Below are 17,308 nucleotides of genomic sequence, written 5' to 3' on the forward strand. Positions count from 1 at the left end.
CATTTTCTGGCTTCCATGATTTTTATACCTTTTCTAAAATTACACTGTGTAAGGTTTTCTGTATTATATACTCTGCATTTATTTTGTAGTATTATTTTTATAATTTGGTTTATGGGATTATTCAAGTTCTTCTTTTGGGGGACAGTATCTCTTGTTTTTAAATTTTTATCTTTAATTGTATTTTTATCCTTTTATCATAGCCATTTGTAGATGTAAAAAGATCAAAGTATTTTTATTCTTCATGCTGTTTTCAAATCAGATTATAAGTATTTTAAATCACAAAGTATCCTCTTTACTTTTGTCCTTTGTATTTTTTTTGCATCCCCCCAATCCTATTTTTTCCATATAATGGCATGAGCCCTTCTTTCTTTTTTTTAATCAATTTTATTGGGCAAAAATGATGTACAACAATAAACTGCATCCACTTGATGTATACAAAACAATGCATTTTGACAATTCTGTACCCATGAAACAGCTACCATAATGAAGATGCACATTTTCATCACTTGCAAAAGATCTTTCATAGCTTTTTAACTGAATATTTAAAAATATTTTATATTACTTATTGTTTACATTCAGTTTTGAATCTCAGATTAGTAGGGATTAGATCTGTGATTTTGTAAGTTTTGTTCATCCATTGGCACTGATTTATTGCATATAGTGTTTTTGGAATCTTGGTAGTACCCACTCAGACTGTCAACTCTAGAATAATGTTAAAAACATTAATGAATGAATGAATGAATCAATGAATTATAAATGAATTAAAAATTCATTTATAGAAAAAGGTATTATTTTTCATTTTAGGATGTTATACACAGGACTAATTAAATTAGCTCATTTTTCAAAGTACTTTAGATTTAGAACATTTTAGAAATTATTATTACAAAATACTTATAGAAATGCAGTCAATAATTGTTTATATACCGTGGTTTATCCCTTTGTGGACTTGCTTGGATAAATAACATTTAGAGGCATATGTTTATTATTTAATGAGAAACAATCATTCTTAACATTTAAGATAAATTGGAAATTGCTTTAAGATAATGATCTTTACTGCTGTTATTAAACTTAATTTTTGAATCATTACTGTAATTTATAAATGAAAAGTCAGGATATATGCGTAATTCTTATTGTATGCCATTATAAGCAAGTATCATAGTTAAGTGATTAATAGATGGTGTTTTTTGTAAGATCTACCTTTAATTTAATGATGACTCAGACTAAACAAAGAGGCTAGTAAACATTTTTGATAATTGATTTTATGAAGCATTCTTTTTTCACAAATACTAAAATGTAAATATATTTTAGAATTGAGAGAATACTACATTTTAAACAATTTTATTAGTCAGGAATAAGGTGACAGTGATCTTGACAGCAAAGCAGCATTAGGAAAGATGAAGAAGAATTTGAATAAATTAGTGGGTTTAAAGAGTAATAATTTTAGAATAGTACCATGGGAGCCGTTGTGTTCAACTCCATTCCTTAAAAGTTATTGATCTGCTGAATTACATAGGTTCAAATCTATTTTTTTTTTTTTTAAATTACCATTTGCTAGGTACATCATTTGGTTGCAAGGAACACAGACTCAACTGGAGAAGGGGGTGGGACTGGATGCCCATTTGAAGCAATGAGGCAGAAAATTTCATTGACAATTAGGAGGATTAGGCTTCTAAGAACCCAGAAGTTGCTCTTTATGGTAGTGTTCCAGCACGAAAATGACATATTTGCTCTGGTATCCTATCTTTAACAACTGATCCTCCACAGTATGTGTGGTCTACTTTATACCATTGACCCTTGAACAATGCCAGAGGTTAGGGGCATTGACCCACACACAGGCAAAAATCTGCATATTAACTTTTTCTCCCCAATATTTAACTACTAGCCTCCTCTTGACTAGAAGCTGTTAACATGAACAGCCAGTTAATGCATATTTTATATGTTATTTGTATTAAATACTATATTCTAACAATAAAGTAAGCTAGAGACAAGAAAATGTTATTAAGAAAATCATTAAGGAAGAGAAAAGAAATGTATAGAACTGTAGTTCTATTTATAGAACTGTAGTTCTTGTGTAAGTAGACCCACATAGTTAAAATATTTCAACTGTAATTTCCATTTACTAGTGGCTTTATTTATACATAATTCTGGCTCACTCTGTGTCCCTTCAGGACATGGACCCCATGTCTCTAGCTGCCGTACACCCATTTGTTTCTCCTCTCTTTTCTAACTGCCTTATGTTTAGTTCTTTGAGGATCTGAGTAGCTACATTTGTCTTTTGTTTCAATCCATTTTAAAATAGCCTAATCTTAGGATAGAGTAGCTTTTCATCAGGTTTTCATTCCTGATCCTTTTAGCTCTGGCTTGGGGGAGGAAAGATTACTTAATATAAAACTTGGTCAGGAACTTGACCTTTAGTTAGAGCTGTCTCTGATCTTCCCTAAACCCTATATAATGGGTAATTTGTATGTTCTGACTTTCCAATGCTTATCTCCATCTTGCCATTTCTGTTAAGTTCCACACTAGCATTTTAGTGACTTACCTTACAACTCCATTTAGAGGTCTTATGGTATCTCAAGTCACATGTGCATAATAGAAGTCACATTTTTCATTCTTAGCCTGCATTTCCAGTACTTCTGCTTTGCTAAAAACATCATGAACAGTTAAATCCCTTAGTGCCCTGATAACCTTTTTCCTTGTAAGCCTTAGCATTATGTGTCTATTGAGAGCTCTGCATGGGTTCCTCTTAGTAAAGGTAATGTATGAGCCTTGAAACATCTGTGTCAATTACTTGGCCTTTTAAGTTTTTATTTACTTGTATTTTATTATTTTTTGGCCTTTTTTACACTTCTGAGTTCTGGATCTCTCACGCTGTGAGCTTGAACTTCAGTAAGTGGTACTATTAGTTTTCTGAAGTATAAAAATATTAAAGATATATTTATTGAAGTTATAAAATACTGAATTTAGATGTATTTGTAATTTTAGGCAGCAAAAGAACAGACGCAAGATTTAATAGTAAAAACCACTAAGCTTCAAGCTGAAAGGTAAGTTTTACTTTAACTACCTCTTCATTAACTTGGAGATTAAGTAGAAAGAAAATTATAGGTAACTCTAAAACAGACTTAAAATAATAAAAAATTCAAAATTCATGTAACATGAAAGATTCTGAGCTATTATCCAAGAGGAAAATAAACATAAAATAATAATTTAGGAGTATCAAACTTATGTTGGGGTTTGAGAGATTGTTCATTCTTGGAGGTGACAGTGTGTTGTTTATTGTTTGCTGTGGAATTAAAAAAGATTGCTTTTTAAAATGTAGATGATTTTGGAGTTTTAGTAATTTTATCTTTTTCAATACTCATTATCTCTTATTTTTTAGCTATGATTAATCCTCTCTGGTACAACTAAGAGAGTTCACTGCATACATTTTTCTTGTGGTAGTCTACAGATAGGTATGTTAATATTTGTTCACTGAATAAATGGGTGAATGAAAGTGAGTAGAATATGGATTCAAGTATTTTAGTGTGTATTACAATCTTTCATAATTAGTTTTTGGTTCGATTGTCTCTTTTCCTATGAAACTATGGGCTCATTGAGAATGATGACAATTTCTTACTCTCTTTTTGTGTCTCCAGTGCCTAATACGTTGTAGATTCAATAAATAATTTTTGAGTAAATAAAAAATAAAAACTGAAAAAGAAGCGTTATATTGGAGCTTGTCGCATGTATGGGACCCTAATTAATGTCTACAGGAGGCAACATTAGAATGTTGTGTTTCTGTCTGTATATTCTCAAAACTAAGGATTATTCATGTTTATTATTTTAGTAAATTGATGGAAGTGTTTTCGCCGGTATGCTTTTGGGAGTGAAAATTTCTGACATTCTAGTATCCCAGCAGCTATAGATATGATGTGCCAAGTGAACATTTGCGGAAAGTATTTTAGGAAAATTACATACCAGAAATTATAACAGATTCCTGGGAGCTGGCCTAGAGTTGTTTTCCATTTTTAAATATTACCTTTTCTTTTAGCAAGAAGCCTTGTTAAGTGATTAGCTTTAGAAATAGAAATTCTGTAGGCTTATTTGGATAATGTGACATTCTTATTGAGACAGATACATAAAGGATATGAATATTTTCCCAACTGGGTTAGAAGAAGTTCAGTCATTGTGATAGGTGATGCTCTAATAAAGCTGCATGTAAAATTGTCTTCACAGAACTGCAACTAACATTTCTTTATGATATTTAGTTGATAGAAGGTGGATTTCAGTGATAGTCAGGAAGTGATATCCACATAATTATACTTCTGTTTTTTTTTTAATACTATTGAAGTCCCTATTCATTATACATTTTATTGTCTCTTGTGAAGGCCCAGCAGCTAGATTTCTTTCTGAACTCAGAAAAATAATCTTTGATGAATATAGGTTTCTTTTTGAGGTGTAGTTTGTTAAAGTGGAAAGAATGTAAGCTTTGAAGACAAAAAACTGAATTTTAATCTAAATTTTGGGTAAGAGTTCATTAGATTTTTGATTTTGTAGAAGTTACTTCTTAACCTTCAGCCTCAGTTTTCACATCTGAAAAAAGGGACTAGCATCTGTGTCAGGGTTGTCATGCTGACTCAATGATATACATAGGTGCTGAGCACACTGCTTGACGTCCATCAAGGAAGATTACCCTTCCATCCTCCTCCAAAGCTATTAGATAAACCTGTCAGCACATCTTCTCTCTACATTGGCTTTCCTCAGCTGTTACTTACTTTTTATCCTTTCTTACTATTTTAATGTTTAATGTTTAATAGTTGTAATTTTGTTTTAATTTTGTTATTTGTTATAAACTAATTCAGGTTTTGAAGTTAGTAAAAAAATATAAAACTGTTTTGCACAAACATACATAGAAAAATATATTCCAGAATCATATCTGTTCAGGCAAGAGAGTAGACCTTTTTCTTCTTCCTCTCATTTACATATATAAAATTTAAAGAAAGAAAATTAAAGTCAGCTATAACTTCACTGCACAGACATAACTACTAGTAACATTTTGGTGTATTTCTTCCCAGCATGAATATATGTGTGTAGTTCATTTTACTTTGTTCACTTAATATTTTATGTTCATTTTTCTGTCTTTTATTTAGAAAAAAACATGTATTTTAATGGTGACATTTTATTTCATCTTGTGAATGAACCAACATATATTTAAGCATTCTTAAATTATTGGATATTATTTCCATTACTAAAAATAATGACTTGACAGACGTTTTTAAATCATTATGGGTATTTCAGATTATTTCCTTGGGAAATACTCTTAGAATTGTAATTCATGAATCAAATGTTAGAAACATTTTATTTTCTTTTAATTTTTTAAAAGATTTTTGTATTTATTTGAGAGAGAGAGTGCTTATGAGCATGCACAAGGAGGGGCAGAGGGAGAGGGAGAGAGAGAATCCCAAGCAGACTTCCCGGGAGCTCCGAGCCTCATCTTGTGGGGCTCAATCCCAGGACCCTGAGATCATGGCTTGAGCAGAAATCAGGAGTCAGATGCTTAATCAGCTGAGCCACCCAGGAGCCCCAAATGGTAGAAACTTCTTAAAATATCCTGTATATTACCTAAATTCCTCTCTAAAAAGGTTATACCAATTTACACTTCTATTAGCAATCTATGAGAATGTTTCCTTTGTCAGTACTAGGTATTGTCATTAAAAATTTTGCCAATTTTATAGATGAACAATAACATCATAATTCTAATTTACGTTTTATTGAATGTTGATGAATCAGTATTTTTTTCATTTTGTCATGCCACTTATATTTCCTAATCTTTTTTGTTTTCTTTTATATGTTTTGCCCAATTTTAAATTCTTTTTCTTATTATTTTGAAATTAGGGGTGTTAAAAGGTGGAGTTAAAAGATGACAGAGGCATATTTTCAGGGAAAAAAAGGAAGCACCATAAGATTCATAAATAATATTTTGGGAATGCTTGAAAGAATCATTATAAGGATTAATTAGACAGTTTATTTTAAATACTTAGTATATGAATACATGTTCTGAAAATTCATTTATGGGTGTATTATATGTATTTTTAAAAAGTTTGTTTATAGGATGCCTGGGTGGCTTAGTTGGTTAAGCAGCTGCCTTCTGCTCGGGTCATGATCCCAGCGTCCTGGGATTGAGTCCCACATCAGGCTCCTTGCTTGGCAGGGAGCCTGCTTCTCCCTCTGCCTCTGCCTGCCACTCTGTCTGCCTGTGCTCAGTCTCTCTCTCTCTCTCTGACAAATAAATAAGTAAAATCTTAAAAAAAAAAGTTTGTTTATATATTTTTGGGGACCTGCTTTTTGTATCTGTAAAATGTCTTGTAGATCATTTTATGTTAATACATACAGATTTTTATCATATTTATCTGCTGCATGTTATTTCACAGTATGTATTTGCTATTTTTATTTATATATTATATATAATATGCAGTGATTACATGAACACATCAAAGAAGTTCTAATTTATAATAGCCATTTATATGCTTTATATGAACATTGATTTGATACGATTTTATTTAGATATTAAAAACTCTCCAAGATATACTGTATTTCAGTTATGATATAAGATGAGAGAGAAGTCTGTATCATATGTATCTTTTGTCACACCAGACCCTGACTTAGGGCTCTTACACAGCCCTACATTAATGTTATTAGATTGCACAGAAGCTGCCAAACCAAATGATTGGGTTATCTTACAGTAACTTTCTGTCAGAATGATTGTGCAGTCTTACTGGGAAGAATATATATATGATAACTAAAGAGTAATATGATTTAAAAAATATATTAGAATTTATTTCATCACTACTTTAAAAAAAGTTCTCATCTTGAGATACCAAACCCTTGTTTTAGCAGTATGGCCATTGTTCAACATATTTTTGGACCAATGTTTTGTTGATACAGATCAGGCTCTGGTTCAAAATCTTTATTTCATGTTTTTTTTTTTTTTTCTTAAGAATAGTCAATATTATTTGCAGTGAAATTTAATGATTAAGAAGTAATATCAAGATGGGTAATACTAGCTTTGATTTAAAAAAAAGTAAATTATAAACTAAAGAAATTTATTTCCTTTGTGTCTGATAAATTGACCCAAAACATACATCCAAAAGAAGCATCAAAAAGCTTTTAGGCAAAATGATTGATCTGTACAATCTCCAGGAATTTTATGAATTCTTGTAATTTCCTTAATCCTGTATGATAATGATTGGAGCTTTAAGAGTGTAAAACAAAACCTGTTGAGATAACTTTCTGATATCCATAATAAGATGATTAAGGACATAGGCCATTTATCTAATGTAGATTTCATTGGGTGATTTACATTATTATTTGAGATAAACAGAATGTTACTGCCACCTAGAGGACTTTTACTTTCTAACTTGCTGTACTATTTCAGAGCATTTGAGTGAATTTAATACCTCATAACCTGACCATACTAACAAAACTAAGATGGCAGATGCATTGTACTCTCTAAACATAAAACGTTCATGTTTATTTTATTCACTATCATTTGAATATTATTAAATTGTGGAATATTTCTGACTTGTGAATACTGCTAGTGAAAGACAATTTTATTAATCTTTAAATCTAAGATAGAGAAGCCAGGAATGTTGAAATTCATTCAGGTAGTTTGTACTCTCAACTTGCTTTTAGATGGTGACTCGGCTCAGTCCTTCAGGTCCTTGCAGACAAGATTCCAGATGAGAGCATGCCTTTTCTTAATTATCCACCTAGTCTAGACAGGTTGCCTCCAGATAATGTAATTTAAAAGGCTTTTTATCATGCAGAAAAAGGGAAGACAAAAGTGAAGTGCTTTTATGAATTTATGAAGAATTGGTAAATGAGTTCTTAGCTTGTGTTTCTAACCTAAATTAAAAAATAACAGACCTGACTTTTTGGTTGCTACACAGCACTTCATGTGCGAACCTCAGAAGCAAAGGACTTTTCACTAAGAAGAAAATCAGTTGCAGATTGGTCTGTTTCTCTTCTGTAGGATAACCTTGTTTATTACAAGATGAATAATTCAAGTACATGTGAGTGACTGAGAATTTGCTGTGCAAGGATCATTTGTGAACTTATTTCTTCTCTTTTGCATAATGATTAATTCCTTTTATTGTCTTCAGGTATCTGAGGTAGAAGAAGTTCAGCTAATTTTATTACCTACATGCCTACTGAGCTTCTAATGTTTGAGGCAGAAATGAGGCTTTCAAAGACATTGAGAGTCTTTGAACTTGTTTTAAGAAGTTACGTCAGAGATGTAACTTGTTTTAGGTGATGCAAATTCACAGCATGCTTGATTTTTTTTTTTATTGCTTTTTTAACATTATAGTCAAAGATTAGAAATAAGAGCGCAAGTTGCAGATGCCTTCTTATCCAAGTTCCAGCTGACTTCTGATGAAATGGGTCTCCTCCGGGGTACTCGAGAAGGACCTATTACTGAGGTATCTTGCTCTCTGTTACAATGATTTAAAGCATAGCAGATATTGATTTATAGAGAAATCACTTTTTTTTAAGGCTTTATTTTATCCTCTTAAAAGTTTGATTTAAAAATATTTTTTAAGAGTAGAAACTAAGATGCATTTTAAATTACCTTAATCTGGCTGTTTTGTTTGTTGTTTATTCAAAGCATTATCTAAGCTTCTTTTTTTTTTTTTTTTTTAAAGAAATCAAAGAGTATCAAGTTTATAAAGAAAACCTACTCCTCATCTCTAAGTCCTTTTTCAACCATTTTCAGTGTTGTTAATTGCTTCTTTTCTAAATTCTGTATCCTGGATCTGTTGATTTAAAATTAAAAAAAAAAGGCTTTGGTTATCTATGTTACCTTTTTCTAAACGAAAAAAAAAATCTTGGAGTTCACAATCAGTCAGTTCCTGTATATTTATGAGCGGCCTCTATGCCTCCAACTTTACATTCTACTCTTGGATTAGGGGGCAAGAACAGGTATGTAAAGATACATAAAACATCATCTTCAGTGATAAAGCTAAGGTTAAGTAATAAGGTGTATAATACATAGCATGTTTTTCTTTATATAGTAATCTTTAGGTTTGTATTCTCTCTCACTAGACTATGTATTTCTTGAGGGCAGGGATTTTTGTCTTTATACATTTTGTGTTCCCAGCAACTAGCATACTACTTGGTGCTAGCAGGCATTGAATTAATGTATGTTTTAAAATTTAAATAAATATGTTACACTTTGTATAAAAATTTAGAGAAAGTCCAGGTCAGTTACAGGAAGGTTTCTTTAGAGTAAGTGTAAGGATTTTTTTTCCCCTTGTAGTGATATTTCAATTTTGAGTAATGTAATTTCACCTGGAAATATGGACATTTTAAAGTTGCATTCTTACTTTTAAAGGATTTTTTCAAGGCATTGGGAAGAGTAAAACGGATTCATAACGATGTCAAAGTTCTCTTGCGTACAAACCAGCAAACGGCAGGGTGAGCAGTAACCTTTTCAATTCATAATTGCGTTACTAATCTTATATTTGTAAAATTTTAAAAGTGTCCTAGGTTCTTTTTGAAATATGACATTGTGTGAATAGGAATTTAATCTTTATGTGTCTTTGGATAAGGAGGGAGTTGGTTATACCCTGATACTTACAGAGCAAAACAACACTTGCTTATCTAAGTGATAGTATTAAAATTTGACAGCATTTATTTAGTCATAAAAAAGTTATTGCAAAATCATTCCATAAAGGATAAAATGTTAATGCTATAACCAGATCAATCTGTAATTAAACAAAACCAATTTTTTGGTGTGGCTATTGTCTAGAACTTTAAAATAAATCTTTAATTTCCTTAGTTTAGAAATTATGGAACAGATGGCCTTGCTTCAAGAAACAGCTTATGAAAGGCTTTATCGGTGGGCTCAAAGTAAGTGATTTCTTTCATACAATCTAGATTCATTAATATTTTCAGTTTGGTTATTTTACCTGACCTTTAATGCCATATTTTGATCTTTTTTTGAAAAGAAAAATGAACTTTACTTTTGGACATACTGTTTATCATGAGCATCTTTTTTTTTTTTTTTTAAGATTTTTATTTATTTATTTGACAGAGATCACAAGTAGGCAAAGAGGCAGGCAGAGAGAGAGAGGGGAAACAGGCACCCCACTGAGCAGAGAGCCCGATGCATGGCTTGATCCCAGGACCCTGGGATCGTGACCCGAGCCGAAGGCAGAGGCTTTAACCTACTGAGCCACCCAGATGCCCCTCATGAGCATCTTCTATCATTGAAGCTCTATGTATGATTAAGGATTAGAATAAAAAAATAAAGTCAATATTTCTGCCCTACTTTATCTTAGAGTTGATTAGGCATTTTTTATTATTTAAGTAACTGTTTTATACATGGTGAATTGATTTTTCTCTTGCTGCTGTAGCAAATCACCGCAAATTAATGACCTCAAACAACACAAATTTGTTATCTTATGGTTCTGTAGGTCAGAAATCAGACAGGGTGTCACTACACTAATAGTGTTGGTAGGGCTGCATTCATTTCTGGAAGCTCTATGAAGAATCTGTTTCCTTGCTTATTGAGTTTGTTGGCATAATTTAATAACTTGAGTCTGTAGGGCAGACTGAGGTGTGAGTTTCTTGCTGGCTGTCACTCATAGCTTTTCCCACTTCTAGAGGCTTCCAACATTCTTTGGCTTATGGCCTCTTCCTCTGTCTTTAGAGTCAGCAATAATGGATTGAGTCACTCACTTTGAATCTCTCCTGCCTCTTTGTCCATATCATATCTCTGATTGACTCTTTTGCCAGCCTCTTCTACTTTTAAGACCTGTGTCATTGGATTTTCTTGAAAAATCCAGGAACATGTCCCTATTTTAAGATCCGTTACCTTAATTTTGTCTGTAAAGTCCCTTTTGCTATGTACTATAACGTATTCACATGTTCCAGGAATTAGTGATCCTTGGAGGGCCATTATTTTGCTGCCACAAGTGGTTTATTTATTTTAGTTTTGTTTTAAAATGTTTCAGTAATCTGTTCACAAAATTGCCTGTCAAAACCAAGAAGACAGTTAAGACAGAAGGATAGGATAGGGCGCCACCTGAGTAGCTCAGTGGGTTAAAGCCTCTGCTTTCGGCTCAGGTTGTGATTCCGGGGTCCTGGGATCGAGCCCCGCATCAGGCTCTCTGCTCGGCGGGGAGCCTCTTCCTCCTCTCTCTCTGCCTGCCTCTCTGCCTGCTTGTGATCTCTCTCTGTCAAATAAATAAAATCTTTAAAAAAAGGAGGATATGATAGAAGTTATCTGACGTTTTAATAGGTGTTACCAACTGACTGTTGGAAGGAGTTAGGCATACAAGCAGTAAACTAATAATATCTATATTAGATGGAAAATTTAATTATCTGCTTGATCATTTTACTCTTTATGTCCAAAACCCATTTCTTTTTCTGCCTCTCTTGTTTGCACTGTTTGCTCCTATTTGGAATGTTGTCTGGCTTTCTGTCTTTCAATTCAATTCCTACTTCAGTATTCAAAGCTGAACTTGGGTTCTGCATCTTTCTGGAACTCTCCATGACTACATTAAATCACAGTGACTTTTTGCATCTCTAAACACTAATTGTTGGAAATATTTGACATTCGGTACATTACTACTTAACTTTTAATATATTTATATGTTAGCCTCTCCAGTTAGATTTCTACTTTCTCAAAGACAAGGACGTTACCTCACATTTTTTTGTGCTTCCACAATACCTAACATAGTGGTTCTAAACTATGGCCTTCTGACTCCTAAGGACTTTGGAGTCATCTTAAGATACCTAATTCCTAATTCTTCTTAAAAAAAAAAAAAAAAAAAAGATTTCATTTTTTTCGTTTCTAAAACATGCATTCTCAGTGCTTGCTAGAAAATATAATGCTAATGTGAGGTCCACATATACCAGATATTTGGGAATTTCTGAACAAGTTCTGAGTTTTTTGAACATAGTCGACATTTAGTTAGCATTTTATGGATAAAATTGGAATAGTAAAGAAGATATTGGTGTAGAGATTTTTAAAAGTTTAGAATCTAAACTATTTTGAAATTACTATCTTATTACCATATATCATTTATATGAACATTTTTAGCAAACTGCTTAAATTTGCTCCCAAGGGAAGGGATTGGTAACATATTTTTTATATTCTGCCTCTTCCCCCTTGAACATTGCCATGTGTGTAGCAGTTACTCAGTGAATATTTGTTCATTGATTGGTTTCTTTGGAACTGTAGTGTCTAAATAATAATAAAATAGAGGTTTGGGGTGCACTGGATAGCATGTGTGGTCATAGAAAGTTACACAAATACTTAAGCTTACATTTTTAGTGTCATTGACAGCATAAAATAGTTTTTGATTGGCATATTCTCTAAGTTCTTCTGAGCATTTTTTCTTGTAATATTTGTTAAGATTTAGACTCTAGGTGTACGACCTAATTTTAATTTAAAAGGGCTATAATTATATGTTAACTGTTTTTCAGGTGAATGCAGAACATTGACCCAAGAATCATGTGACATATCTCCAGTATTAACTCAGGCTATGGAAGCCCTGCAGGATAGACCTGTCTTATATAAGTTGGTGACTTTTTCCTAATTTAAAAAAAATAAATCTGTTTTTTCTTTGATAAGTTATGCTAGCTTTCAGTATTAAATTTATATACATTAGTTTGAGTAATATAATTTACAGTGATATTTTCATATGTGTATCATTGGAGCATCAGCTTATTTGCTCATTGTGTGTTATAGAATGCCATATGGAGGGGAAAAGCAGGATGTCCCTATATCTAGACTACCCTTTATTTATGTAGAGGTTAAGGGCTTTTCCTCAGTCTGTCAGCTCATTACTACCTTAGAATTGCATGAAACTAAAACTCCTTTATCAACCCTTCCCTAGAGAGAAGGAGGTCAGATAGGGGACTGAGAGAGATAATTTCCCAGAAATGAAAAAAAGAAAATTTAAAATCAGGATTCCATTAATAAGATTCAAGAAAAGAAGGAGTTCAGGTGTTTGATTCAGTAATTTATGCCGGCCAAGAGATGTATGATGGTGATTTGTATAAGAATCATGTGACATATCTCCAGTATTAACTCAGGCTATGGAAGCCCTGCAGGATAGACCTGTCTTATATAAGTTGGTGACTTTTTCCTAATTTAAAAAAAATAAATCTGTTTTTTCTTTGATAAGTTATTAATTGTTCACATATTTTTATTCTATATTTTAATTTTATTCTTTATATAAAATAGAAGTAAATTTTTATTTTTAATTTCTGCAGTAGTATGGAAATAGGGAGATCAATTGGGGAGTTACAATACTGGAAACAGAAAACTAGGGGACTCCACATAGGCATTCAGTTCAGTCTTGCTCCGAGTCATGTCTTTCAGAGGCTTGTAATAGTTTTAGAGTATCTCCCCATTATTCTTTCTGATTGGAACATTGCTTAGCCTATAAGTTTTCAGAACACAAATGCTGGGACAGCTGCGTAAAATAATAACATTCCATGAGTACTTACTGAGTACTTACTCTATGTTAAGCACAGTTCTGTGTGCTAGAGACATAACATCAATTAAACTCTGCCCTCAACTTGCTTTATTTTATGGGAGCAGGTACAAACACATCCATTTTAATGACTACAGTGATTGCTATTTTAGAGTCCCTGTGTCTGGTGCTGTGTGGCTCAAGTGTTCTGTGCTAGGGAAAAGGAATGAACATTAGGGAAGGTTTCCTCTGGGAAATAGGTTTCACGTGAGTTCTCAAGGTTGAATAGGCATTTGTCAGGAAGAGAAGGGAATTGAGAACATCCCAAGTTGAGGGAATAGCAGGTGCAGAGATGTGGATTGCAAAACAACATGTATTTCTGTGAAATTGATTATAAAAGCTTACATTGGCTGCTGGATTGGCAGCAAGAGCTGCATCGTGATAGCCCTGAATGTGGTGCATAGATATGTGATAAACCTTGTTCACCATGGCTCACCAGCTCAGCAGATTTTATCTACCTTGGAATTTCTTTCCCAGCCTTTTTACTTTCAGGTATTGGTGTTTAATTATGAGAGTCTTTTAGTGCTGAAAATATTTGGTTTTGAAATTTGGTTTTGATTTTAGTCAAGTGTTACATTGTCTACAGATTCATATTTGTTCACAGGGTTAGTCTTTGTTTAAAAAAATGCTTTTGTGTTTTGGTCAACTGACTCCTACCATATAAATATATTTTTACTAAATTTTGATTCTCAATAAACACTTGGAAAGGAGCAATATTGCATAATAGTTTAGACGGTGATCTCTGAATTAGATTTTTTGGCAAGCCCCTCTACTTTCATAAACCCCAGTTTCCTTAAATGAGGAAAAAATAGTTACTATCTTACAGGATCTTTGTGAATATTAAATTGTTCACATCAGGTGTTTAGCATAATGCTTTGCTCACCACTAAATATTAGCTATTATTTTTATTTTGGAAGGAGATAAACTGGAAAGTTGTCAACCACAGAGGGATATTTAAAGTCTGTTATGACCGCCAGGAAAAGCTTGAAAGACATGGAATAGAACTATAATGGGCAAAAAAAGATTTATATTGAAGGGACACATGCCAGGGAATAGGGAAGGCAGCGGTGCAGTTGGGAAGATTGTAAGAGGCATTTGAAAGTTAACTTGCAAAGGAGGAGGATTTTTAAGACCAATTGATTCTCATAAGATGAATGTTAAAAAAGAAAATTGGCCTTTCATTAAGTAATCATTTATCTCCAAAGTGGTAGTTTCTTTAAATTTAGGAAAAATTTAACAATGTATCATGTTAACCACCAGATGGCACTATATGAACTTTATTTAAGTAATGTGTAAAAGCTTCACTGACCTTACTTAGTCTTTCTCAAAAGGGTAGGTATCCTGTGCAAGCAAAATGGTAATTATTGAAGTCCTTGAGAGGAGTTTCCACCCAGTTTTTATTAGGCAGTATGTAACTGTGAAGTGCTAATGAATTATTAATTTTTAATAAATCAAGTATAGAAACTTCTTCATAGGGGCACCTGGGTGGCTCAGATGGTTAAGTGGCTACCTTCAGCTCAGGTCAGGTCATGATCTCTGGGTCCTGGGATCCCTGGGTCCTGGGATTGAGCCCACCTCAGGCTCCTAACTCATTAGGGATTCTGCTTCTTCCTCTCACTCTGCCTCTCCCTGCTGCCCGTGTTCTCTCTCTCTAGTGAATAATTTTTTTAAAATTTTTTTTAAATTTATTTTTTTCAGCGTAACAGTGTTCATTGTTTTTGCACCACACCCAGTGCTCCATGCAATCCGTGCCCTCTTTAATACCCACCACCTGGTTCCCCCAACCTTCCACCCCCCTCAAGTGAATAAATTTTTTAAAAAATTTTCAAAAGAAGAAAAAAAAGAAATATCTTTTTTAAATAAATAAATTTATTATAAGTAGATTGATATCTTCCTTCCTTTGGTCCACCTTCAGAATATAAAGTATTAAAGAATGTAGTAATTTGCTGATTTCTTCATTCTTTATGTTTTCGTTACATTTCTTGGAGGCTTTTACACTATTCGTTAATTTGCTTTTGACCAATATTTTTCATATTTTAATTTGCTTTTTGACCAGATTTTTTCTTTTTTTGCTATAGACATTAAAAATGAGGAGTTTAATTTTTAGTTTTAGCTAGAGACATTTTAGAATATTTATATAATTGTAATACTCACCTTCGTAAAGCTCATTTTGAATTTTTGACCTTTGTTGGGAAATAATCTCTTTTTAGTCAAAGTATTCTTTCTCTGGGACAAGTGTTTCACATATATGGATGTCATTGAAAATTCATTATAGTGCTTGCTGGTTTTGCTTTGAATTATATCTATTGTTGCAGGGAGATTAACATTCATATTAACGTATATGTCTATTTCATATAATTATAAGATCAGAGTCCAGTGTTTGTCAGGCTTGATAATTCACCCCTACCCCCATTTAAAATGCCAGTGAATTCACCGGTTTCTAACACAGCTTGTGGTCAGTCATAGTCAATAGACCTAGAAACGGAATTTACATTGCTTCTGTTTATTGTGGGTTTTGAGAATGAGTTTTATGTATTTGAAAAGTTAAAAGTTGTGAATTTTATACTGTAAGTAATCATCTGATTAGAAATGATTGCATAGAGTTGGTGATCATTTAAAGGAATGCATCCTTTACACTAAACATACAAATTTAAGAGCACGAGGGGAAAAAAAAAAGCAAAGCATTTTGGTTCTAATTTGTTTTAAAAAATAGAAAGTGCTTACAAGGTCACTGCGTGCTTAGAGCTTGGCGGGATAGTGCATTTCATCTTGACATATGGCTAGTATGTAACTACACAGAATTTCAGAGCCGTTTCCTTTTAATTGAAGCCAAACACAAAAAAACATGATCTGGTTTCTACTGAACAGCCCTTAAAAAGGTTCAGATTCCTACAAGTTTGTAGATATTGACCACTTCACTATACTTTCCCTTTTATTTAAAAATATTCCCTCTTCCAACTTTCTTATGTTTAAAAAATGTGGATTTTATTTTTTATTTTTTAAGATTTTTAAAAAAAGTTTAATTATTTTATTTGTTGAGAGAGAGAGTGTGCATGTGAGTAGGGAAAGGGGCAGAGGGAGCAAGAGAATCTCACGCAGACTCCCTGCTGAGCATGGAACCAACATAGGGCTCAGTCTCATGACTCTGAGATCATGACCTGCGCTGAAATCAAGAGTCGGTCATTTACCCGACTGAGCCACCCAGGCATCCCTGAAAAAAATGTGGATTTTTTTGTTCAATCAGTAGCATGTTAAAGAAAGCAGTATAGCTTTTACAGTAGTGGAAGAAATTAATTCTTTTGGAAACCTAAATCCCAAATTTTGGTAATTTGGTTTATATGTAAGGTAATTCTTACATATAATTCTTATTATATATGTATACATATATATGTAACATATGTTACATATGTAAGGTAATTCTTACAAATAATTCTTATTGTGAAGTCTGTTGTCAGAAACTCTAGAGATTTAAAAGTTCATGGGTCTGGAATCCACTGACATTGGATTATGATAAAAATTTCTTCTTTTCCTGTGTACTTTTAAAATGGCAAGAACTTTGAATGATGGTGGGTGTAAGGAATTGTGGTAATAGTGGGAAACCAAGGGTGATTCTAGTCAGAGAAATGTGCACTCTTGGCAATTCCAGGCCATCCTGTGATTTCACCCTGAACTGATCTCCTAGTTTAAAGTTCTCTTTTGTATAAACTCCTTCACTTTAGGAAGTCATTTTTTTTTCTTTCAACCAAAATAGATCACTTCTAAATATACATTAAAAAGTTTTTACT

At 32.8% G+C, this 17,308-nt stretch overlaps 1 protein-coding gene across 3 annotated transcripts in view; it reads left to right on the plus strand.

Moving 5' to 3' along the window:
* Positions 1-17,308, plus strand: part of COG6 (component of oligomeric golgi complex 6) — an 80,332-nt gene that overhangs the window by 8,423 nt on the left and 54,601 nt on the right. For all 3 annotated transcript variants that reach the window (XM_082700487.1, XM_082700489.1, XM_082700488.1), the window contains exons 4-8: positions 2,983-3,041; positions 8,345-8,456; positions 9,368-9,450; positions 9,815-9,885; positions 12,469-12,562. In XM_082700487.1, coding sequence (XP_082556613.1) covers positions 2,983-3,041; positions 8,345-8,456; positions 9,368-9,450; positions 9,815-9,885; positions 12,469-12,562 — 419 coding nt within the window. The remainder of the gene's footprint in view (positions 1-2,982; positions 3,042-8,344; positions 8,457-9,367; positions 9,451-9,814; positions 9,886-12,468; positions 12,563-17,308) is intronic.

The sequence above is a fragment of the Mustela nivalis genome, assembly GCF_964662115.1.
Source record: "Mustela nivalis genome assembly, chromosome: 15".
Classification (NCBI taxonomy): Eukaryota; Metazoa; Chordata; class Mammalia; order Carnivora; family Mustelidae; genus Mustela; species Mustela nivalis.